General features: G+C 36.3%; 3 protein-coding genes and 1 long non-coding RNA gene across 4 annotated transcripts; 1 reads left to right on the top strand and 3 right to left on the bottom strand.

The window, feature by feature from the left end:
• Positions 1–616: 616 nt before the first annotated feature.
• LOC142532341 (uncharacterized) lies at positions 617–7,039 on the bottom strand. The gene is made up of 2 exons (XM_075638658.1): positions 5,977–7,039; positions 617–939 (listed from the first exon to the last, which is right to left on the bottom strand). Exons 1-2 carry the CDS (start codon positions 7,037–7,039, stop codon positions 884–886), a joined length of 1,119 nt encoding a protein of 372 aa, XP_075494773.1. The 3' UTR covers positions 617–883.
• Positions 7,040–15,843: 8,804 nt separating this feature from the next.
• LOC142533424 (chloroplastic import inner membrane translocase subunit HP30-2) lies at positions 15,844–18,831 on the bottom strand. The gene is made up of 6 exons (XM_075640182.1): positions 18,430–18,831; positions 17,621–17,736; positions 16,561–16,687; positions 16,281–16,429; positions 16,145–16,207; positions 15,844–16,057 (listed from the first exon to the last, which is right to left on the bottom strand). Exons 1-6 carry the CDS (start codon positions 18,742–18,744, stop codon positions 16,018–16,020), a joined length of 810 nt encoding a protein of 269 aa, XP_075496297.1. The 5' UTR covers positions 18,745–18,831; the 3' UTR covers positions 15,844–16,017.
• Positions 18,832–21,453: 2,622 nt separating this feature from the next.
• On the bottom strand, positions 21,454–22,773 carry LOC142533401 (pathogenesis-related thaumatin-like protein 3.5). The gene is made up of 3 exons (XM_075640152.1): positions 22,265–22,773; positions 21,834–22,095; positions 21,454–21,680 (listed from the first exon to the last, which is right to left on the bottom strand). The coding sequence occupies exons 1-3, from the start codon at positions 22,737–22,739 to the stop codon at positions 21,533–21,535; spliced, it is 885 nt and encodes a 294-aa protein (XP_075496267.1). The 5' UTR covers positions 22,740–22,773; the 3' UTR covers positions 21,454–21,532.
• Positions 22,774–22,780: 7 nt separating this feature from the next.
• LOC142533405 (uncharacterized) lies at positions 22,781–24,486 on the top strand. The gene is made up of 2 exons (XR_012816746.1): positions 22,781–23,838; positions 24,104–24,486. It is a non-coding gene; the product is annotated as an uncharacterized LOC142533405 (long non-coding RNA).
• Positions 24,487–24,892: the final 406 nt, after the last annotated feature.

Here is a 24,892-nt window from a genome sequence, read left to right as displayed (position 1 = left end):
TGATACATCCAAAGATGCATATGAATTCGATAACAATGTGATGTATCTTTGAGTAATTATAGTGACGTCGTTTGTGTAACTAGGAAAATACTTTTCCGTAAATTACAACTTATACTTTGCCAAAAATTCCTTGAACTATTAACTCATTAGATCACATAGTATATCAACACCCGTAGGTGAGCGGTGAATCCCCGACTACACAGCATCACATCCTACGTATGTCAAAATACACTCAATCTTGCCACCTGATGACCCTCACAGAGTCAGTAAATGAGTCAAAGTACAGTATGTAAGGACCGTGTATCGTATTATCGTAAATCCTATGTTGATTATCGAAAATTCATGAAATTGTCATGTGATTATGTATATGATGTATATCATGACAATCAAAGTGAGAAAATAAGTGTGATAATGAAATATTATACTAGATATTGATTAATTAACAGAATTGAAGTTGTAAGAGCTCAAGTGGAGAAGCCGGACGCCGATACAATACAAGACCAATAGTTTGTGTGGGGGCCCGTGCTCCTGATTAACGTTTAATGACCAAACAATCAGGATTCTTTAATGTAAATAGCGAAAGCGATTAAAAATTTTGCTTTTGGCCCAATAGAAATTTCGGCATGACCTCCCCGTAAGTAGGACATCCCAAAAATTTTCAAGCAACACAAACAATATTTATATACTCGAAAGAAAGTCATAACAGCAATTCACAAACCTATAGCCGCACTGGCCAGGACTAATGCATACATAGCCGACAAGGCTCAATCACACAACTAGTAATCCAAAACATCGTAAAATAACAGTACAGCTACACAGGGCATTCCCTGGCAAAAGTATGACTCAATGATAGAATATCTGGGAACTCGCAACAACAATCCAACTACTGGGCACCGCTACCTGACGCTCCACCAGACGCGTCAAATCCTCCTGGATAATCTGCTATGGCATCAAAAACAACCACAGCATAAACAGAAAAGAGGGGTCAGGCCCCAGTACGACGAACCAGTAAAATTATGACAATTATAACTGACGTGAAATAAAATCAAGTAAAATGCAATGATATGCAATGCAATGCGTGTCGGTAACAATGAAATAACGGATACCAAAACGGAGTCCAATAAAATGCATCAGCAACAGGAACAGTGGCCACCCGTGCCAGGAATGCAGCAACGTAATATCATGCCGCCGCTCATCCATGCACGTAGCATCGAGGGTCCGGTAGCGACCCGGTCAGTCCTCGAGCAGTCATCAGGAGTGTGCTAATCCTATCACTCATTCCATCGATGAGATGTCAGGAGTGATCTAATCCTATCACTCGCTCCATAGATGACGCAACAGCTCAAAAGATCAGTAATGCTAGCAATCAACGGAGTCAAGGCTCGAAATGCTATGTATCAACTCAAATAAATACATGAATGCAATCACGTATTCACAGAAGCACATAATGCATGCCACAACTCATTACAAAGTACTTAACGTCATTCCACATCACTATAGACGTCATAATAAAACAGTTCATACGTACCTCAACTGAATCCTTAATTTACCACAAAATCTCTTAAATATTTCTCGCAGAATCCGATCCTGTGGCAAATAATACATTCCATATCAAGTTCCATTTGTTTTTCCAATATTCACTAATTTAGCCTAAATTTCTAAAATCCATAATTTAGGCTTTAATATTTCTAAAACTCATCGCAAAGTCAAATATAATGATTTATTTAACTTAATAAACCTAATTTCCTCAATAATATACAACTTGAAATTTTGAAAATTTGATCATATCGAATCTGAAATTTTTCGATATTTACTAGGAATTTCCAAAATGTTCATTTTTATTTCTAATGTTATAAACACATCCCAATAACGATTTAACATTTCACAAATCATAAATTCTCAAATTAATAAGCTAAATTCGAAATATTATCTAAATAAATTTCGAAAATTAGCTTAATACCTCCAATCGGCTCCGATATAGCACCTACAATCAATAATCCAATATATATTAATTATTGGAACTCAATTGAATTAAATTGCCCAAAATTCGAAACCCTAAAATCTGAATTATACCTCTAAAATTTCAACAATTGCTCAAAGTTTCGAATTTAAGCTTCAAACAACTTAACACAAGCTTTCTTCCAACTTTTCCGGCGAAAACAGGCGGCGGTCTAAGACGGGTTTCTGGGAGTCGCAAGTTTTCTGCGAAATTTTGGTATCAATGGATAGCTCTCGTCGAGAGGATTCCGAAAATATGCTTACTTTCGAAAATCGTTGAAAGTTGGTGGAATTACGGGCAGTCAAAGGCAGAAGAAATCGTTTGACTTTTACGGACAGAAGTTACGGGAGAGAGAAAAGCGCTTCTGATTCTTTCTTTTACCTTCTGTACATTGTTTTTATATTATTTAATTAATTAATAAAACAAATGGGCTGGGCTTGGGTGTTATAACTTGGGCTGGGCTCTCACATTCTCCCCTACTAATAAAAGATTTCGTCCTCGAAATCTAGCATACACAACATTTATACAAAAGTGGTTTACAAACATTTATCACTGATAGTACATAGGGAAATCAGAATACATGGAATAATTTATTAAATTTTCAAACAAATGAGGCCATTCCTGACGCATCTTAGCCTCTAATTCCCATGTAGCTTCTTCTCTCCCATGTCTACTCCATTGCACCATAACCAGTGGAATCGTCTTATTACTAAGTTGCTTTTCTTTACGATCAAGAATTTGCACTGGATGCTCAACATAGCTAAGGAAACTATCCAACTCCACCTCATCAGTCCTCAAGATATGAGAAGGATCCGGCTCGTATTTTCATAGCATAGATACATGAAACACATCATGTATCGCAGACAGACTCTGCGGCAAGTCCAAACGATAAGCCAAAGTTCCAATCCTCTCAACAATCGCATATGGACCAATATAACGCGAAGCTAGCTTCCCTTTGCGCCCAAATCTCATAGTACCACGAAACGGTGATACTTTCAAGAAAACCTGATCACCAACCTGAAATTCTAAAGGCCTACGCCTTTTATTAGCATAACTGGCTTGACGATCCTGAGCTGCTTTCATTCTTTTCCTGATCATTTCAACCTTTTCTTTCATTTCTTGTATAAATTCTGGCATTGACATCTGTCTTTCTCCTACATTTTCCCAGCATATCGGAGATCTACACTTTCTACCATACAAGGATTCAAATGACGCCATTCCGATGGTTGCTTGGAAGCTATTATTGTAAGAGAATTCAACAAGTGACAATGATTCCTGCCAACCACCACTAAAATCCATCACGACTGCTCGCAACATATCCTTGAGTGTCTGAATGGTCCTCTCTGACTGATCATCTGTCTGTGGGTGATATGCAGTGCCCATTGCCAACTTTGAACCCAATGCTGATTGCAAACTACCCCAAAACTTTGAAGCAAACCTAGGATCACGATCCGATACTATGGTTACAGGCACACCATGCAATCTCACTACATGATCGATGTACATTTTTGCCATTTTCTTATAAGTAGTAGTACGATCATAAGGAATAAAATGAGCTGATTTAGATAATCTATCCACAATCACTCAAATCGCATCACAACCACGAGTAGAACGAGGTATGTGTGTCACAAAATCCATAACAATGTGCTCCCAATTCCACTGTGGCACTTCAAGACTATGTAACATACCACCAGGTCTCATTCTCTCAGCTTTAACCTGTTGACACGTCAAACATCTAGCTACAAAGTCAGAAATCTCTTTCTTCATACCTTCCCACCAGTAATGAGATTTCAAAATATGATACATCTTTCCGATTCCAGGATGAACACTATGTCGACTACAATGAGCTTCTCGAAGTATAGATTCTTTCAAATCTATCAAATTCGGAACCACAAGTCTACTATTATAGCGCAGACATCCATCTGAAGCAACACTGAACTTGTCTGATTGACCTGTCTGAGTCAGTTCTTTCAATCTATGAACATGCGGATCAGTTCTCTGTGCTGCTTTGATTTTAAAAACAATATGTGGCTCAACTTGAATAGATGAAACTATAAAGTAGTCGCCCCTAGACTGGTAAGTCCATCCTGAAGTTCCCAAATGCTCATGAACTTTTGAAATAGTTAAAGATGTCAACATTTTAGGCTGAACCTTTCTACTCAGAGCATCTGCAACTTGATTCATTCGCCCTGGCTGGTACTGAATCTCACAATCAAAGTCCTTAAGCAATTCCAACCATCGACGTTGTCTCATATTCAAGTCAGACTGTGTGAAAAGATACTTCAGACTCTTGTGATCAGAAAAAATCACAAAATGTTCTCCGTACAGATAATGACGCCATATCTTCAATGCAAACACAATGGCAGCTAACTCCAAATCATGAACAGGATATCGAGTCTCATGTGGCTTCAATTGACGAGATGCATATGCAATCACTCGCCCATTTTGCATCAAAACACAACCCAGTCCATTTAGAGAAGCATCTATACAAACAACAAATCCACCTGAGCCTGAAGGCAAGGCTAGCACTGGAGCTGTGGTTAAATTTTCTTTCAAAGTCCAGAAACTAGACTCACATTCTGCAGTCCACACAAAACGTCGATATTTCTGCGTTAACTGGGTTATAGGCCTAGATATTTTAGAAAATCCCTCAATAAAACGCCTATAATACCCAGCTAATCCCAAAAAGCTGCGAATTTCGGAAACATTTGTTGGCTTAGGCCAATTGATAACAGCTTCAACTTTACTAGGATCAACAGATACTCCTTGTGTTGATATAACATGGCCTAAAAATAAAACTTTGTCCATCCATAACTCACACTTCGAAAATTTGGCATACAACTGTGCTTCTCTGAGTGTTTGGAGAACTAATTTCAAAGGTTTTTCGTGCTCTTTCTTTGACTTGGAATAAATCAAGATGTCATCAATAAAAACGATAACGAATTTATCTATGAATTCCCGGAATACACGATTCATTAGATCCATAAAAACCGCTGGACCATTAGTCAAACCAAACGGTACGACTAGGAATTCATAGTGTTCATAACGTGTACGAAATGCTGTCTTAGGAACATCTTCCTCTCGGACTCTGAGCTGATGATAGCCGGAACGAAGATCAATCTTGGAATACACAGAAGTACCCTGCAACTGATCAAACAAGTTGTCAATACGCGGCAAAGGATACTTATTCTTCACAGTAGCCCGGTTCAGCTGCCGATAATCGACGCACATTCTCGTCGTTCCGTCTTTCTTCTTTACAAACAATACTGGAGCTCCCCAGGGCGACATACTTGGTCTGATATAGCCTTTCTCCAGTAAATCCTGAAGCTGTTCTTTGAGTTCTTTCAACTCTGTCGGAGCTAAACGATATGGTGCTCTAGAAATAGGATTTGTCCCTAGCATCAATTCAATGCTAAGATCTATTTCCCTTTGAGGCGGAAAACCCAGAATCTCATCAGGAAATACATCTGGAAAATCATTGACAATACGAATATCAGAAACTTTCAATCGTTCTTCTTGTGTTGCGTCAAGAGCATAGATAAAAAATCCTTCATTGCCGATTGACAACAACCTGAACATTTCCATTGCTGATACTAACGGAATGCGAGATTGTGAATCATAACCGTAAAAGTTCCATTTGCTGCCATAATACGGTCTAAATCTGACAATTCCATGGAAACAGTCCACAGTAGCTCGATAATTCGTCAATATATCCATACCGAGGATACAATCGAAATCAGACATGGCTAACTTGATTAGATTAGTTATCATAATATTATCCTCAAATCTAATTACACAATTTATGACTATCTCACGAGACATCAAGTATACACCGGCAGGAGTAGCCACAGACACAGTATCCAACAACGGAATAGTAGCAATCTCATGCTCATCAACAAATGCAGCAGATAAAAATGAATGAGATGCTCCAGTGTCTATCAATATACGCGCAGGATAATCAAAAACATAGAAAATACCTGCAATCACTCCGCCTGGTGCATCCTGAGCCTGGTCCTGAGTCAATGCATGTACTCGAGCCTGCTGCGGCACCGGATATTGCTGCTGAGGAGGACCTCGAGGTGGTGGATAACCAGACTGCTGAAATGAATGTGCAGGAGCATACGGCCTGAAAGCTGGTCCTCGGGGAACCTGTCCAGACTGTTGTGGCTGAAATTGCTGTATTTGAGCATTGGGGCACACTTTAGCAAAATGCCCAACTTGAGCACATATATAGCAAGACCCCTGGACTCCTATACAGTGTGAACTAAAATGTCTTCCACCACAGCGGTCACAGTACACAGCATTCGTAGACCCAACAACACTGCTCCCTCTAGTACTGCCTGAACTGGAGGAGCTGGATTGAGATTTCTTTTTAAATTGTTTTCCTCTTGCCCTAAATCGTTGTTGCTTCGGTTGCTGGGATGACTGTTGAGGCTGATAAGGAGATAAACCCGCTGGCATCGGCATATGACTTCCAGATCCTTGAGAAGTCGAAGCTGGAACTAGAACTGGCCGTGATTCTCCTCTGAGCAGACTAGCCTTTATCTTCTTCGTCATTTCTACAGCTTGAACATATGTATTAGGCGATCCAGTCATCACCAAAGTATGAATAGTCCCTTGTAGCCCATGAAGGAAACGGGAAAGTTTGGACTGATCATTTCTTGCAACATGTGACACATATGGCAAAAGAACAGAAAATTGAGAAGCATATTCAACAACCGTTTTATTTCCCTGCACCAATTGGTTGAACTCTTCTTCATTGGCATAATAATAAGAAGGAGGTGCATATTCTTGGGTGAATACTTCCCAAGTAATGATTTCTCCAGATGCTTTCAGCGCTTCCTCTGCAGCTTCCCACCAGAGTTGTGCTCGATCTTTTAACTGATAGATTGCCAGCTTCAGTCTGACACTTTCGGTATATTCGAGCAAATTAAATAGATGGTTTATACTTTTCAACCATCCGGATGCTTTTTCGCCATTTTCAGTGCCAAAGAATTTGAGAGGACGTAATTCTTGAAATTGAGAAATTATTAACCGCATCCCACCAACTTTCTGAGTCAACTGCTCGACTTCTTGATTCACTTCTTCCTCCACGTTTCAAGCAACCTGGGCTGCAGGACGACCACGTCTACCCCTGACAATGTCTTCAAGTCCTCGGACATTCTGGGCTTCTGACTCCAGGACAACTTCTTTTCCCTTTTTACCTCTTCCTCCAGGTGCCATTCTATAAGACACAAGGATTTAAGACCAAGGCAAAATAACTTAATAAGCACAAAAGAACCAAAGGAAAGCTGAAACTTAGTCTCGTAGCTAGTTATTAAACTAAGTTCAAAATCTAATCAACAGTGCTAACTCAGGCTAATTCAAATAAATCACAGCACATAGTTCAAACAAGAGCAAATAGTCAAACACATACGCAATCATTTTATTTGTGTCTAGACTCAAGTGCCCTAGACTCTAATTCGAGCATATCCCAGTTACGCTCTGATACCAACTGTGGGGGCCCGTGCTCCTGATTAACGTTTAATGACCAAACAACCAGGATTCTTTAATGTAAATAGCGAAAGCGATTAAAAATTTTGCTTTTGGCCCAATAGAAATTTCGGCATGACCTCCCCGTAAGTAGGACATCCCAAAAATTTCCAAGCAACACAAACAACATTTATATACTCGAAAGAAAGTCATAACAGCAATTCACAAACCTATAGCCGCACTGGCCAGGACTAATGCATACATAGCCGACAAGGCTCAATTACACAACTAGTAATCCAAAACATCGTAAAATAACAGTACAGCTACACAGGGCATTCCCTGGCAAAAGTATGACTCAATGATAGAATATCTGGGAACTCGCAACAACAATCCAACTACTGGGCACCGCTACTTGACGCTCCACCAGACGCGTCAAATCCTCCTGGATAATCTGCTATGGCATCAAAAACAACCACAGCATAAACAGAAAAGAGGGGTCAGGCCCCAGTACGACGAACCAGTAAACTTATGACAATTATAACTGACGTGAAATAAAATCAAGTAAAATGCAATGATATGCAATGCAATGCGTGTCGGTAACAATGAAATAACGGATACCAAAACGGAGTCCAATAAAACACATCAGCAACAGGAACAGTGGCCATCCGTGCCAGGAATGCAGAATCGTAATATCATGCCGCCGCTCATCCATGCACGTAGCATCGAGGGTCCGGTAGCGACCCGGTCAGTCCTCGAGCAGTCATCAGGAGTGTGCTAATCCTATCACTCATTCCATCGATGAGATGTCAGGAGTGATCTAATCCTATCACTCGCTCCATAGATGACGCAACAGCTCAAAAGATCAGTAATGCTAGCAATCAACGGAGTCAAGGCTCGAAATGCTATGTATCAACTCAAATAAATACATGAATGCAATCACGTATTCACAGAAGCACATAATGCATGCCACAACTCATTACAAAGTACTTAACGTCATTCCACATCACTATAGACGTCATAATAAAACAGTTCATACGTACCTCAACTGAATCCTTAATTTACCACAAAATCTCTTAAATATTTCTCGCAGAATCCGATCCTGTGGCAAATAATACATTCCATATCAAGTTCCATTTGTTTTTCCAATATTCACTAATTTAGCCTAAATTTCTAAAATCCATAATTTAGGCTTTAATATTTCTAAAACTCATCGCAAAGTCAAATATAATGATTTATTTAACTTAATAAACCTAATTTCCTCAATAATATACAACTTGAAATTTTGAAAATTTGATCATATCGAATCTGAAATTTTTCGATATTTACTAGGAATTTCCAAAATGTTCATTTTTATTTCTAATGCTATAAACACATCCCAATAACGATTTAACATTTCACAAATCATAAATTCTCAAATTAATAAGCTAAATTCGAAATATTATCTAAATAAATTTCGAAAATTAGCTTAATACCTCCAATCGGCTCCGATATAGCACCTACAATCAATAATCCAATATATATTAATTATTGGAACTCAATTGAATTAAATTGCCCAAAATTCGAAACCCTAAAATCTGAATTATACCTCTAAAATTTCAACAATTGCTCAAAGTTTCGAATTTAAGCTTCAAACAACTTAACACAAGCTTTCTTCCAACTTTTCCGGCGAAAACAGGCGGCGGTCTCCGACGGGTTTCCGGGAGTCGCAAGTTTTCTGCGAAATTTTGGTATCAATGGACAGCTCTCGTCGAGAGGATTCCGAAAATATGATTACTTTCGAAAATCGTTGAAAGTTGGTGGAATTACGGGCAGTCAAAGGCAGAAGAAATCGTTTGACTTTTACGGACAGAAGTTACGGGAGAGAGAAAAGCGCTTCTGATTCTTTCTTTTACCTTCTGTACATTATTTTATATTATTTAATTAATTAATAAAACAAATGGGCTGGGCTTGGGTGTTATAACTTGGGCTGGGCTCTCATAGTTTGGACAGAACCTCTGGCGCCCGAGCGGTAGAAAATGACCGCTCGAGCGCCAGTGTAGAACAAACTAGTGCTCGGACAGAACGTTCCGCGCCCGAGCGGTAGTTTTTGACCGCCCGAGCGCGGTGCAAGTGACACTCGGGGACATAATGTCTCGCGCTCGGGCGCGAGAATTCTACCGCCCGAGCGCGAATGCGGTGGAGATAAGAATAAGTTTTTTCTTCTTTCTTTCTTCACTTTTCTTTCAGCAACTTCGAGGGAATACGAGAGATTTCAATTTTTTTCGTCCGAATCGACTTCGAAACGTTATCTAAACGCGAAACAAATTATATATTCGGAATCTTCGTGTCGAGAGCTTCCTTTTGAGGTAAATTTCTTCTAGTTTCAGCAGCTCTAAATATTAAAGTTCTGGAATAGCATGTATTTGAAGTTGATTTCAATATATGCGATAGAATAACCGACAAGAAACTCGTATTCGAAGTCGGAATTGAATTATGTTATGATTTTGATTTGATATGAATTTTTGAAATTTCAAAAGATATTTGAAACTCATATTGTTGAATTTGACTGATGTTATTGATTGAAATAAATTTGTTATATATGTAGATAGATTATTATACTGATATCTTCAAGCTACATCAATTGAAAACGAAGAATTGAGGTATGTTGCGACCAGGTAACATACGACAGGTATCTGTATTATATGATATATGTTTGATTGATTTGATTGAGAATATGTGTCTATATGCCTTATGTGATGACTTGATGTGGCATACATGATATTGTGATTGGAATATCGATGTATAAAATAAATATTTTGTTAACACACATCGTTTGATGCATACATCGATACATGACATGCACGTTGAGCTATGATCCTTGGATACCCTGATATGATTTGATTTGATTCTGGGGTTTGTGAACACAATGCTATGTTTGGTATTATATGACCCTTAAAGCATAGTCATTTGTGGCCCCGATGATTGATTGAGATTTGGGATTTGATGGCGCTTTGTCGACGCTATCATACGAATATCCCTGATTGAGGTCGGTGTGCTAGCTCGAGCATTGATTTGATAGCGATTCGATTGATTTTGACATGTGCTCAGTGGATGGGCATTTGACCTGATACCTCCACGACATACATGCATTGCATATCATGTATCATTGTTTAGATACTTGTGGTATATATGATGGTTGTTCCACACGAAGCTTTGCTCACCCCCAAGGGTGGCTGTTGTTGTCTTTATGTGTGGACAATGGTAGGTACTCCAGGATATCAGGAGGCCGGAGAGAGTACTTCTGAAGGAAGTCACAGTATGCGATGAGGTTTTCTATTTTTCCAGTATATATATATATATATATATATTTATGTATGTGTATGTATCTATATATCGGGGCATGTCCCGATGATATGAGTTTTTTGTATGTGGTTGGATTTGATTATGTGTGGGCATATGTTATGAGGTGAGATGAAATACTATTTTAGTATTCAAATAAGATGTTTTGGGCTCATCGTAAAGAAAATTTAAACTCGTTTTCCGCTGTAATTAATTAACCCTAATCAGATTGCATTGTAATAATGATTAGGAGCTAAGGGCCCCACACAGTACTAGTACGTAGAATCTTTATTTTGTCTCGGGTTGAAAGACTAATAGTGTACAACCATAATTATTGACTAATCCACTCATGATAAACACTTGGAAAGTTCAAGTGAAAGTTGTTCAAGGACTCATCATATGATCATTCATCTGCATGATTGGACATCTTGATGCTCGTACAATTGAAATGTGGTGTTCATATCACATATGTTAGTCTCGAGCTCGAGCAACATTTATCCTTATTTTAGTATGTTAAATCGACTCGGAACAATTTTAGAATATATTGTAACTAAAATGAGTTTCATGATCGACGTGATATGTAAGACCTCATTGTATTATAGTATAATCAAGGTTTTTATCTATACAACTTAAATGAGTATACAGATAAAGTAAATATTATAATTTGTTAAAACGTAAAATACTAATAAAATTAAGATTGTTTATTATATAAGAGTTGATTAATTCAAAGTCACAAATTGACTTGCTGGACATCTACTATAACCATAGCAAGCCAACTTGCCTCACCCAACTTACTGGCAGGATGTCGATCAACCCGCTCACCGTGCTAGCCCATTCTGGGAGGATTATAAATTACTTGTTAGATATTGGTCCCAACACTTGAGAAGATAATAATAAATTTGAGCAAGTGATTTGAATATCACAAAAATTCATGTGAGACGGTTTTACATGTTAATTTTGTGAGACATATTTTATTTCTATCACTTATAAAAAATATTATTTTTTATTCCAAAAAATTATTTTTTATCGTAAATATGAGTATGATTGACTACTTTCATGAATAAAGATACGAAAGATCATATAATAAGACATATATTTTTTTGGATATTACGTGGAGAGTAAATCCACGGTGTACATGTAAAATGATGGTCACATGGACTTTATTATTGTTGATCAACACATGAGACGTTACCCGGCTAGCATCGAATTCACCCCCTATTACGCCAACTCTAAGTTCAATATCGGCAATTGGTTAACCCAAGAAATTGTATTATTTTCCAAAATATCTAAAAAAAGAAAAAAAACGAAATTGTACCAAATACTCCTACTAACGTGTTGGCTGACGCTATGTTTGTGCAAATACGAAAACGCCCTCTGGCGACAGAATCGTCTTATTTTACAGAACAATCTAGAGATACATTGAACCTGGACACTCCATCTTTTGGCCTATAAAATCCCCTCCTATGTATCAGGTGAACGTATCCAGATACATTGTTTCATAAACAAAACAGTTGACTTCGATTCTACCTATGGCTCCCAGCATTGCGATTGCCTCCACCGCGCAGACGAAACAGAACACGGCGGCGGAGGTGGAACTGCGGCGGAGGAATGAGGAGTTGGAGATGGAGCTGAAGAGGAGCTCGGAGAGGGAAGAGATAATGAGGGAGGAGTTGATGAGGGTGTGGAAGCGGGTGACGGTGGCGGAGGAGGCGGAGGAGAGGCTGTGCCGCCAACTCGGCGAGCTTGAGGCGGAGGCCGTGGAACAAGCCAGGGAATACAGGACTCAGATCTTGGAGTTGATGAGAAAGCTTTCTTACGCTAATTAAACAACTCCAATAATTCACCATCTCCCTCGCTCGATTAGGGTTATCAAATCTTTTTCTTCTTTGATTTTGTATTAGTTTCTATTTTTCATGTTTGAATCGGAACATTTCGTAATTTTGCAATCTAATTAAAATTTTGAAAGTTTGTAATTATAGCTATTTTTATTAAGCAATTATTAAATTTGGGGTGGTTTTATTATTATAGACATTTCAATTTTTTTACGTGGGAATGGAAGGTGAATTTGACTTTGTAGACATGATATTATGTGAACAACGTTACGTCGAGTTTATGATATGCGTGGCTGGCAAGGATAGAGACGGCTTAAATTTAGCAAAAGATGGAACTAAAAATTAATTGCATGTGGAGAAAAGACGTAGTATAATTACAAAAGTCAGGACAAAAAAGAAAAGAAAAAAGAAGGGGTTCAAAGTGGTAGATTGAGACCGATTATTTGTCGTTTAAAGACACTTTTGGATAACGAACGAAGCTGATTTTCTTGTAAGAACAAATTATTAGGTTTATAATAAAGATTTATTTGTGAAAACGAGAGATGCATGCTATGAGCTATCTCCTTGTGGTGCAGGTGCAGGTGCAGGTGCAGGTGCAGCATTCAAAGAGACGTGATGCGGTTTAGAGATTCCAATTGATTGGACAATAGATTTTTTGCTCAAATCTTACGGAAGAAATAATATGCGACACATTAACTCCTTATTAAATTTTCATTTAATCAAAAATACAACTCTTAGCGATGCTACTTTTACTATTAATACCTCGTCAATATTAATCAAATGACTATGAATGAGTCATATTTTATCATTTTTTTTCTTCCTATTTGTTCCCTATGAAATACTTTTATTTGCAGGACCCAAACAATAGACTTTTTTTCCTTTCCATAAAAAAAGGCATCTAAAATTGAGAATTATTGAAGATTAAAAAAAAAAAGAGTAAATTAGCCTGGATTGAATTTGGGTCCAATAATTAGTTAAAATATGTCTTCCGTACAATAACTTTACGAAGATCAAATTCAAGAGGATGTCTTGTTTGAGACGTTATTATAAATTTATATTCATGAGACGGGTTAATTCGATCTATATATGTGATTAAAAATAATATTTTTGACATAAATGTATTATTTTTTTATAAATCAGGTCGGACTAAAGATATGTCTAACAAAATTATTCTGCAAGACTATTTGAAAATATTTTTTTAAAAAAAAAAAAAATCATTTTAAACCAATTCATTGTGTGACTTGTTTTAATATCTTCTCATTTTTAAATTAGTCCAACCACTTGTTAGAAAATGATGCCCCACATATAACTCCAAACACAATTTTAAAAAATAAATGGAACTAAATATAATTTCTTCCTACTAACGTGTTGGGTTGGGTTGACAATACGTAAAAACAAAAATTTACATGATGCTGTTTTGCATATCAATTTTATTATACAGTTCAATTATAAAAAAAATTGTTTTTTATATTAAAATATTACTTTTTACTGCAAGTATCGACCGAGATCGACTCGTTTCATAGATATAAATTTGTGATACATTTTCACGAGAGACCTAATCGTATGCAAATACAAAAATGCCCTCCCTCGCAATTGAAAATTTGGAGGAGGCCATAAATGACGTGTTTTAGAAAAAGAAAAGGAATAATACTTTGTTTAATAAAGAAGAACAACACATGTCATCAAGCATCAATCGTTAAATAAATCTTTTTATAAAGTAAATTAATTAATAATCTTTAGAACTCCTAAATAAATCATTTTTATAAAGTTCAGAAAACTAAATTATATATATAAGATTGTTTTTATATACTATTCAATATATATGATACCCCATGGATGGGCCTAGCCCAAATAGAAGACATGGATGGGCTCACTACTTTTGGCTCATCTCTAGTTCAAATGGAAGACAAGATCATCAAGAGCCCAATTATCCTCCTATAAATACCAGGTTTGATTGTTCAGTTAGGCTATTCACTATATTGTTTTCAGCAGCATCCTTAGCTGCTCCTCTATATATCCTCAGTCACTGACTTGAGCGTCGGAGAGGCTACGCCAGGACCCCCTCCTGGCCCCCCCTCTTAACGGTCTTTTTCGTGATTTCAGGCTCAGGATAATTTCAAAACCTGCGTCTGGACTGGTGACACTTGCTGGAATTAGACCTTAAATTTTTCGTGAATATCAATATAGATGAAGGTATGTTTTAAAATTTAAATATATTTTTATTTAATATAATTAAGAAGCATCCTTTTATACATACCTCCTATTTTATTTTAAAAAAATTATAGTTGGTTTGCTTAGTTTAAAACTATATGAACAACTATGTTTTCCTTAATCATTTTTTTGTAAAATCAAGTTAATCAATGTCAATTTGGGAAATTATTTTTGATTTGCACAAACTGGATTTTTAAAATTAAAAGTGGTATAATAATTTTCGTAGAAAAAAAAATATCTTGTAGGATTTTTCTGTGTAAATATTAATGAATAGCTATCAAGAGTTATTCGGCTCTTTATAAATGTTTATATTTGTATTGTCTTCAGTAATAATATAAGATTAAATTTTCTATAAGAATTAACTAAATCGAATCAACTCAAATATTATTTTGTGTTTAAATTATTGAAGGTGGGTCAAATTTAGATATAATTTTAAAAACTTAACCAATATTTTTCAGTTGAAAAAATATAATTTTTTGTTTTTAAATTTTTTTATTACAAATATTATAAGTAATTTCTGATCATATTGAAAAAAACTTAGATTCTATGGCTTCGAGTGTTGTGATTGCTTCCACAGCACAGGCGAAGGCAGGTCACCAGCACACGGCTGCGGACTGCGGTTGAGGAATGAGTTGGAAATGTAACTGAAAAAGAGTTTAGGGAAGGAGTTGATCAACGTGTTGAAGCGAGTGACGGTGGCGGAGGAGGTTGTGCCACCAGCTCAAGGCGGAGGCTGTGCCCTTGTTGAACAAGCAAAGGAATACAAGACTCGGATTTTGGAGTTGATGAGACAGCCTTCTTACGCTAAAGAACTCCTCCAATAATTGACCATATCTTAAATTAAGATCCAACTTTTATTTTCCTTTTTTTGTATACATAAGTCTGATTATTTTTTTTCCTTTTCTTTTTAACATGAAAAATCTGCTCAATTTTGCAAACGTGTACCTGTTTCATATTCTGTTCAATTTTGCAAACATGTACTTGTTTAACATTCTAACCAACCAGCTATACTTTATAAGTATCAAACAGATAACATAGACATCTATAGATAATGGGAATCAAATATTATCGAACAGATGTTGAATACGTGTAGCATAACACAGCCACAGGACATTACGATATAACAAAATTGTTGATGCTTTTTTCATCTGGAAGAAGAATCAACTCTTTTAGAGCAAAGGGTACTTAGCGATTGGCCTTTCGACTTTCTTTCAACTCTGGGTCCCTGTGAAGAAAAGGAGAATCTTGATTTGAAGACGAGTTTTCTTTATGATATTGCAACAGAGTTCTGCAGATTAAGAATGGATGATACCTCTCTATGTGGTCGAGAATAAGCAATCTTGGTCCCGGTGGTATTTTCACATCTCTGAGAGCACTGAAATTGTAACGATGAATATTGAGCGCTGAGTTTAAGTTGGACATATCAAATCTTACAATGAACGACTTACCTATCAGTTAGTAATGGTAAAGTGTTGTCTGTTAATAACCCTTTCTTGAAATTCTTCTCGTAGTTCTGCAGGCCAAGATTACTCAGAATGGTTCTTGTTTTCACGTAGTTCACATCTTCAGTTGGTGATTGCGAAAACTTCTGTCCCAGCTGCATTAATCGATACAAAAATTCTCAGGATAGGGACATTGACTATTTATTGCCTATGAGCAATAACAGAGATATCGATATTATGAATATCTGAAAAAAGCTGGATGTTATTCAGTAGCAAACTGGATCACCTGGTAAATTCCACCTTGCACAAGTGCAAAGAAAAGGCCAGAGGTAACAGCATTTGCTGCCAGATTCGGCCCACCCATACCGCTTATTAATGTAAACATGGCACCAGAACCAAAAGCTGCAACCATACTGCAATCACCAACCAACAAGCTAAATACACAGAAAAAATTATGAAAATTCAAACATCCATCCAAGCATGTGTATGTCATGGAACCTGCCGAATAAGGAATGATCAATGAGTAACAAAAATCGGTTCTAGTACGGAATCCCATAAAACATCCTACTTGAATCCAGGGTTGAGGTCCAAAACCTGAGGCTCAAAAGTCAGAATCCTCAGAGTTTGTGCTTGAGCCTACACTTTTAATCTCGTAGGCAAGCTCGGGCCTTAATATGATAGTTTGATTATGTGCCCTCTATCTTCACAAGTTCTTCAATGATTCACCTCAATTCAGTATGTTTGACTGGAGATAATTTCATTTACATCCAAAAGGACAAACCATCTAAAACCATATTGCAGGTAAACGGGAGATTTAGAGTATAAGCTAAATATCTCATGATTGAGATGTGACAAGAAAAAAATAAAATAGATCACATTTTGAATTGTTCTCCATTGTGATGCAAGAGCAGTTGTTATTGATTGGTTAGCATACTGTAATCGAATAAGAAATCCACTACATAAGCTACCATGATACTTTGACCCCTCACTGTCGGGAACCAATGAAAAAGAATACAGCTTCAATGAACTCTACTCAAATTCATTAGTTATTTAACACAACCTTTTTATTTTCTAAAAACAACTTATAATTAGCTGAAACTACATAAAAAGGTAATGTTCTGGAAATACGGGACAGTTAAGTAACCAATTTTGATACTCATTCCCAAAAACAGGAAAAAAATGCTTGACTGACTTTCAAGAAAAAAATGTGTGAGGCGCTTTCTAATATCCGTGATCAGGCACAATCACAAACAAACAGGGGCTTGAGGCACATCAAATGCCAGTTACCATAATACATCACATGTATAGACATAAAGAAATATGTCTTTATTCAAACATAGCCAGACCTAGATTGAACATCCTCCTTGCCTCTCAATCTTTTCAAGACGCAAGAAATGCCAGCATTGGTGCCTGTCATGACAGCAAAATTGCGTGCTTGTACCAAAGGACCTCCTGCAAAAGCCTGAACACAAACATGACATGTAACCTTACACGTGTCACAAAATCTATCATGCACACGAGCATGTTAAGCAAAAGAACTCCACGATCAGTTAAATTTTGATAAAAGTAAACCAAATGCCATAAAACAAAATGCAGTATCCAAACCTATCAAATCAAAATTATGACCTTAAATTTCCATCATGAAATTCTTCTTTATAACGAATAAAAGGTTTCCTCATTATGACCTTCACCAAAATGCAGTATCCAAACCTATCAACTCAAAATCTTTGGAGTAAATATTTAGTTTAAAAGCTCGAGTCCTACATCAGAAATCCACAAAATTTGGAAAGCTTTATCAAACACTGAATAAAATCCATTTTAAAAAATTAGTTGAAGACAGGAAGGATTAGATATATAAAGCAACCGCATCGACCCTAAGTAATCAAGAATAGCAAGAAATCTCAGCACTATAGAAAGGATATGTTCGCCATGCCATACATGGATGCAGAAGGTTCGTAGAAAATCAAGAATGAGTCGCAAAAGGTGCGGAAAAAGTTAGTCTTGAAGAAAATTTAATAACCCAAGATACACCCACAAAAAAATAATTTGAAGCAGACAAACCAATAAAAGAGTATATACGCATAAAAAAGCAAAGTAAAGCGATTGGGAGAGGAGAGGATTGAATTTTTTTTTTAAAAAAAAAAGGTAAAGGAACCTGAGCTTGTTTGAGAGACGCCATAGCTTCTGGATTGAGGCCGGCAGCGTTCGGCGGCGCAACCAAGGAGGAAACATCACCAGTGAGCGTTCCCATGAAACCACCGATGGCGGCTCCTTGGACACCGCTTGTGGTGGTTACGACTGCGGCTTCCACCGCCAACGACTGCTTCGCTAGCCAATCTTTGAATCTCGTCTCCACCTCCCTAAATTTGGCCTGCGCCAAAGCTATTGGATTCTGCTCCGCTTGCCCCGTGAAACCGCCGGCTCTGGTCGGAATTCCCAACACCATAACTCCTTGCTTACTTTCGCCCATATTCTACGAATCAATGAGAAGAGACTGGACGGCAATCGGATAACACGAAAAAAACCCACAATTAGGGTTTTCAAATTTATGACCGTAACACGTGGTTTGAGAGCAATTATTATCTGAGAAAGAAAAACAATCAAATTTTGATTGTCGTATTGTTTAAAAAATTCGAGTAAATTATTTTTGTGTAATGAAATTCTATGAGTGTTTTATTTTCTAGTATTTATATTATATTATTAAATTTGAGATTTTTAAAATAATTATTTTAGAAGATATTAAAATATTTAATTTTATAATTATCTTCTTAATATATTAAAAACCTCCTCAAGTTATCCTATATTTTACATAGAAAAAATTTAAAACAAAATATTCCTTTTAGATCGAACAACTCTTCTAAATTGAAAATAATTTCGTGTTAATTATTTAGTATTATTTGATAAAATTAAATAATACTAATAATAATAATAACATATTCAATACGTGTGTATCTTTTACTGGTATAAACATATGTTTTATAACAATTTTAATTATGTGAAAATTTAGTTGCTTGATAATGAAAATTAAGGACTAAATATATTTGAAATTGGAGCAAAGTATTTCATTATGTATTAACACCATAAGTCAATTATAATTTTTGATGAAGTGATTGATGCTTGATCCAAAAACATTTATTTGAAAAATATATCCAAATTATTTATACAAAAGTGAACAATTTTATAATATAAAAATACAAAATGATAGAGTCTGTCCAAAACAAGTCAACATAAGAAATTTACATTCAAAAAGAATCCAAATAAATCAAACCATTCAAATACAAACATCATAAATCTGTAATTCTGTTAATGCCAAAAAATATGGATAAATAGCATTTATTCAATAATTAGTCTCCTAATTACGAGCAAACAATAACAACTGAAAATAATATTAATCAGAAGGCTTTCAGGTACATTTTTGGCAATTATGTACATTGTTACCTTGAGAAAAGCCATTTCACTAATCAATCCTAAAACATTTAATGAATAAACATAAGAAAAAACAAAATTAGAACGAATCATATAATAAACAAAAAAAAATTTCATTGGGGAGAGGCAGAATAATTTAAGTATTCGAATTCCCTTAAACAAATTATTTGTTCACTTTATTTTAAGTTTTATCACAAAATATCTTATGAGATAATCTCACGGATCAATTTTATAATATGGATCTACGGTCCGATTTGACTCATGAAAAAATATTAATTTTTACGTCAAAACTATTATTTTTATTACAAATATGGACTAGATCGACTCGATTCACGATTATAGATTTGTAAGACTGTCTCATAAGAGACATAATTTTTAATATATGCTTTGAACACAATTTAATTACTTATCATGTATGCTCCCAGTTCCATAGTTGTCTTATTTGCTATATCATTCATCAATCACCAATTTTTTTTGTATAATTGTCAGTTCACACATGTTCGTGTAATTTATGATATCTTTGTTCCACTTGAGAAAAATTAAAGATTTAAAATGAGTTTATAATGAGATATAATTGACTTGTATAATAACTTGTATTAACATTTTAGTAAAGCGAGCACAAATACAAAATAGTTGTTATAGATGTTAATTGTATAGTTGCAGAAGTGTAGAACTGGAACCAATGATTGACAAAATGGTATCATAGACAATCACCAGCAGAAACATCGAAAAATAATTATCATACATGATAAAATGTTACATTGTGATAGCCACATATTGAACATGTGGGGCAAAGTTCTCCCTACTGAAGTCATCTTTTTAACTTTTAGGAGCCATTTTAAAAAATTCTCAGCACTGGTGGTTCGAAATCCACCTCTTGAACTTGTAGAAGTCATCTTTAAATTCTCAGTGTTGGTGGATCGAGGGTCAGACCGCGACAGACCATCGCCTTATGAAGGAGAGTAATTGTAATATTTTTGTCCCACATTGTAGAGTTCAAGATTTAAAATAAGTTTATAATGAGATACAATTGATTTTTTTATAGGAAATTGAGTAAATAATTTTTGTAAAATAAGGACGAACACAAAGTAGTTGTTATAAAAATTATTGTACAATCGTGCGAGTGCATGCCTGGGCACGAGACTTGAAACTATTCACCTGTTTCAGCATCTACCACACTTGGAATATTTCCAAGTCGTTCAACTAATCGATATTGAAAAAAAAAAAAAAATCGTTTCTTCACTTGCTAACCCAAATAAGAAGCACTAGCAATCTGCTACAACGATCCTGTCAAATAATATATAATTTTTTTTTTTGTAAAAAATGTGTAAAAAACATATCTCAATAATTTGTATATTAAATTACCATCAACGTTACATGGGGTGGGAACCAGGGGATAAAAGGAAAAAATTGATTGTTTAATAATTAATAAAAATATTAATTTTTAAAATAAATGTGGTAAGCTAGCCCAGCTATGGATAATTAAAAATGCAACCGGATTGGGACGATCAGCTCCATCTGCTGGATTTCATTATATTGCTTATATGACCATTGAACCTTTCTGCCTCACATCCTTTAGTACTTAACTCAGAGGTTCCTATTAATATTTGTAAAAGGAACATATGGTTAGTTATTTCTTAAATTCACGGATTGAGAAATCCAAACCTTTCTTGTTTTGGGTTTAAAACATAATTTTTCTTCTTCTTTTTTCGATCTGGATATTCAACTGTCTCTCATTGATTTTATGATATTTTTTAACAAATTACATGTGAAAGTACATATATTTTTCATGTAATTTTTTTACTGTTTCAGTACAGAGGTATGACATGCTATTACATATAAAAAGCAGAGACAAGAACAGATATTGTTAAGATTTGGAAGGGTAATAGCTTGGTTGAAGATGAAGCCATTCTTGAAATCTTGCCATGATCTCCTTCTCCAATTCGTGGAGCCGTCGATTCGCCATCGATCCTCCTCATCCTGCATCAAAAAGACAATACATTCTTTAGCAAATGCTAGGTTCTGTATTCTCCAAGATATATATATATATATATATATATAGCATCCACTAAAATTTTGAACCCACAAGAATAAAAAAACCAAGGGGGTCGATTTAACGTAAGTATCCATTACCCATTATTAGGGCAGAATATGATGGCATATTCCAAAGCTTTGCATGTGAAGGTGCTGGTTCCATCATCGAAAGCATAGCTATAAGCTCTAGGACAGGCTCTCTTGAATATCCCCGAATAGAAAGATGGCCTGCATGTTGACGGATTTGCATACTCTCCACTGCAACAATACTCGTCTAGCCTGAACGCGTCACATGCGCTCCTACAAGCCACAATCCCTCCATCTTCATTACTGCCAATCACTTGAAGTTCTTTAGGACAACCTGATGATCAGTTCATTCCATTGTAGAGTTTTTAACCAAGATAAATGATAGAAAACATTTGTTGCACAAAGTTTAACATCTGGGAAGTGGGCCACTAATGGTTTTCATACTTCAACCAATAAACCAAAAGTTCCTTTCAGGCAAATCAGATAGCTAAATTCATAATTACCCATATTTATATCTGCTAGACAGCCTGTGGCGTTGCATCCGATTTGAAACCCTCTTGGTGCAGCAACTAATGGCAGGTTGTATCCATCAACGATGCTAACATCGTAGAAATCTCTGTCTTCTCCGACTCCGAGGGTTATCTCAAATAATGAAGCCGGTGGTGTGGCTCCAAGGCCATCACATTCCAGTCTTCCTCCACAGTCTCCAGTCTCGCAGGACCCAGTACCTGTTTCATCAAATATGCAGCCAGTCCTAGCCCAGATCCGACCAGACCATCCCGGAACGCTTGGAATGGCGATACCCTGGCCTGAATCCAACTGAAACCCTGTGGCTGGAAGCTGTGGGGTACCTGAACCGGCTAGAGTCCCTGGCCAAATCGTGAAAGGGCAATTGTTAACAAGTGTAAAGATGCAAGAGAAAGAGTCAATGAAGAAGGAAAAGATGATGAAAGAAGTGAGAAGCTCGCAAGATGCCATGAGTAGTGGAAAACAGGCCGGCTACATATTTGTATCGTACCATGATCAAGAATTCAACGGAGGAACTTCGACAAGCAAAATCATAAATCATTACGTTGCTTTGCAGACTTAATCAGCCGCAATATTCAGAATTTGGGTTTAGCATTTCTTTTCTTTTGTCTTGAATGGACTGTGTGGGAAGCTACCTCTGAAATAAGAAATAAGAATGGAGATAGGAATATACTTGGACCATCTTGGTTAAAATGCATAGGGAATACCCGTTGAAAAGGCTACCCTAAGATTCCCTGTTACATCATAAATACAGATGAACTTTTGTAGACATTCAACAAACTCGGAACAGTTTTGTCCCCATTAATGCAGTGGGACAAAAATCCTCGCTATATCGAAAAACCACTCTCTGTATACAGAAAATCGCCAGTACCGCAAATTTACGAACATAAAATATGTAGGTGCCAACGGTTTCTACAACTACATGAATTATTGCTCCACGCATTTAAAGACACAAAACAACTTCTACGTAGGTAGAAAATTGAACCCATCATTTAGAAGTACTCGTTTTCAATAGGGCAGAGAGGTTGGCTCCCAGCAACTCCACTTCCCCAGTATGAAATTAGTAAATTTGTTGAACAATAATATATGACACACTACGGGATACCCCATATTAAAATGTAACAAATAACGTCAGCCTACTAAACTAACAACGAGTGCAGAAGACCGGTGCAGAACACAACGTACTAAAATTAAGCCAACTTGAGAAATGTCCAATGGATTCGGATAAAGATACAATTTTTAAATTTACGAAGTTTAAAAATGTAATCAAGGTAAGCAGTATCAGTCATCACATGTAATCCTAGACCATTCTAGAGCTACAAAGTTGTTATCGCATTTGCTTCCTGAGACGTGATCGAAGCATCATCCCCATTTAATTTCCAGAGCCATAAAAAATCCAGTGTCCGTAGGCCCGATAGGAGTTCACAAAGAAAGAGGTGGTAACAGGATAGCAACCAAATCAGTCACATTGCTAAGCTAAAGGATGGCTTCAAGGCAAACAGAAGCATATGACTCTGGAGCTCAAATTCCTTTCACAGTTTTGTGACAGGTGATGTCATAGCTCTGTCAAATGAACATCTTCATCATATAATGGGAGAGCACATGTACTTGCCATGTTGTTGGAATGTTTATGACAGGTGAATGACATAGCTTGGCCAGATGAACAGCATCATACAATGGGGAGCACACGTACTTGCCATGTTGGAATGTTTGTGACAGGTGATGAGTCATGAGTGGCATGGCTCGGACAGATGAACATCTTCATCATATATTGGGGAGCACATGTACTTGCCATGTTGGAATGTTTGTCACAGGTGAATGGCATAGCTCGGACATATGAACATCATCATATAATGGGAGTACTTGCCATCGTGCTGGAATGTATGAACCACAAGCTAAAAAGCCAGCTCTTGATTGGAGTAATAGATTGACCGGTAAAACCCCACATGCTCCTGAACCGCAATTCATGGAAGAGAAATATTGTTTCTCCTGCACGACAGAAGAAAGGGAAATGAATTAGAACCTTTTCAAGATATGAAACACATTACTCATATTTCATCAAGACGGAAATTATATATGAAACTCTCCTGTGTGGTACATGTTTTAGCTCCTGCAAAAACAACATAAATTTAAGAATACAAGTGTAGAGCAACTGGAGAAAAATTATAAATAATTAAAGAAATAAATAAAACTAAAACAGAAATAGATTATTTGGTTCCTCCTTGACCTGCAATACAAGGGAAAACCAAAAAAAGGTAAATCAGATGTCCTTCCCGTGAAAAATAAAAATAAAATCCCTTCCTCCTAAACTGAAATGAAATCAACCTGTGTAGAAAATATCAATGATCCACAGTGAATTCGAAATAATAAGTTCTTCGTAAAGCTAAAATGCAAAACAATATAGAAACAAACACCAGATAAAACATATATAAGAATATGCATCTGAATATTATTAAGGAAATAAATGAACTGGGAAAGGAAGAAACAAAAGAAATGATCCACAAACACAATACTTACAACGCGGCACAAGTAAGATAAAGAAAGATGAGCAATTATAATCACAGTTAGCGGTGCAGGATCAAATAGAAATGCTAAGAAGACTG

The sequence above is a fragment of the Primulina tabacum genome, chromosome 18, assembly GCF_025594145.1.
Source record: "Primulina tabacum isolate GXHZ01 chromosome 18, ASM2559414v2, whole genome shotgun sequence".
Classification (NCBI taxonomy): Eukaryota; Viridiplantae; Streptophyta; class Magnoliopsida; order Lamiales; family Gesneriaceae; genus Primulina; species Primulina tabacum.
The sequence above is the reverse complement of the archived record's forward strand: the minus strand, read 5'-3'. Positions and strand labels throughout refer to the sequence as shown.

Coding starts and splice junctions, on each gene's coding strand:
- LOC142533424 (XM_075640182.1), bottom strand. CDS start 18,744: ATGGGCGAAAGTAAGCAAGGAGTTATGGTGTTGGGAATTCCGACCAGA. Junction 17,737..18,429: donor CGTCTCTCAAACAAGCTCAG/GTTCCTTTACCT, acceptor GTTTGTGTTCAG/GCTTTTGCAGGAGGTCCTTT. Junction 16,058..16,144: donor ATTCTCGACCACATAGAGAG/GTATCATCCATT, acceptor TTTTCTTCACAG/GGACCCAGAGTTGAAAGAAA.
- LOC142532341 (XM_075638658.1), bottom strand. CDS start 7,039: ATGCGGTTAATAATTTCTCAATTTCAAGAATTACGTCCTCTCAAATTC. Junction 940..5,976: donor ACCAGGCGGAGTGATTGCAG/GTATTTTCTATG, acceptor ATGCCATAGCAG/ATTATCCAGGAGGATTTGAC.
- LOC142533401 (XM_075640152.1), bottom strand. CDS start 22,739: ATGGCATCTTGCGAGCTTCTCACTTCTTTCATCATCTTTTCCTTCTTC. Junction 22,096..22,264: donor TCTAGCAGATATAAATATGG/GTAATTATGAAT, acceptor ACTGATCATCAG/GTTGTCCTAAAGAACTTCAA. Junction 21,681..21,833: donor ATATTCTGCCCTAATAATGG/GTAATGGATACT, acceptor TTTTTGATGCAG/GATGAGGAGGATCGATGGCG.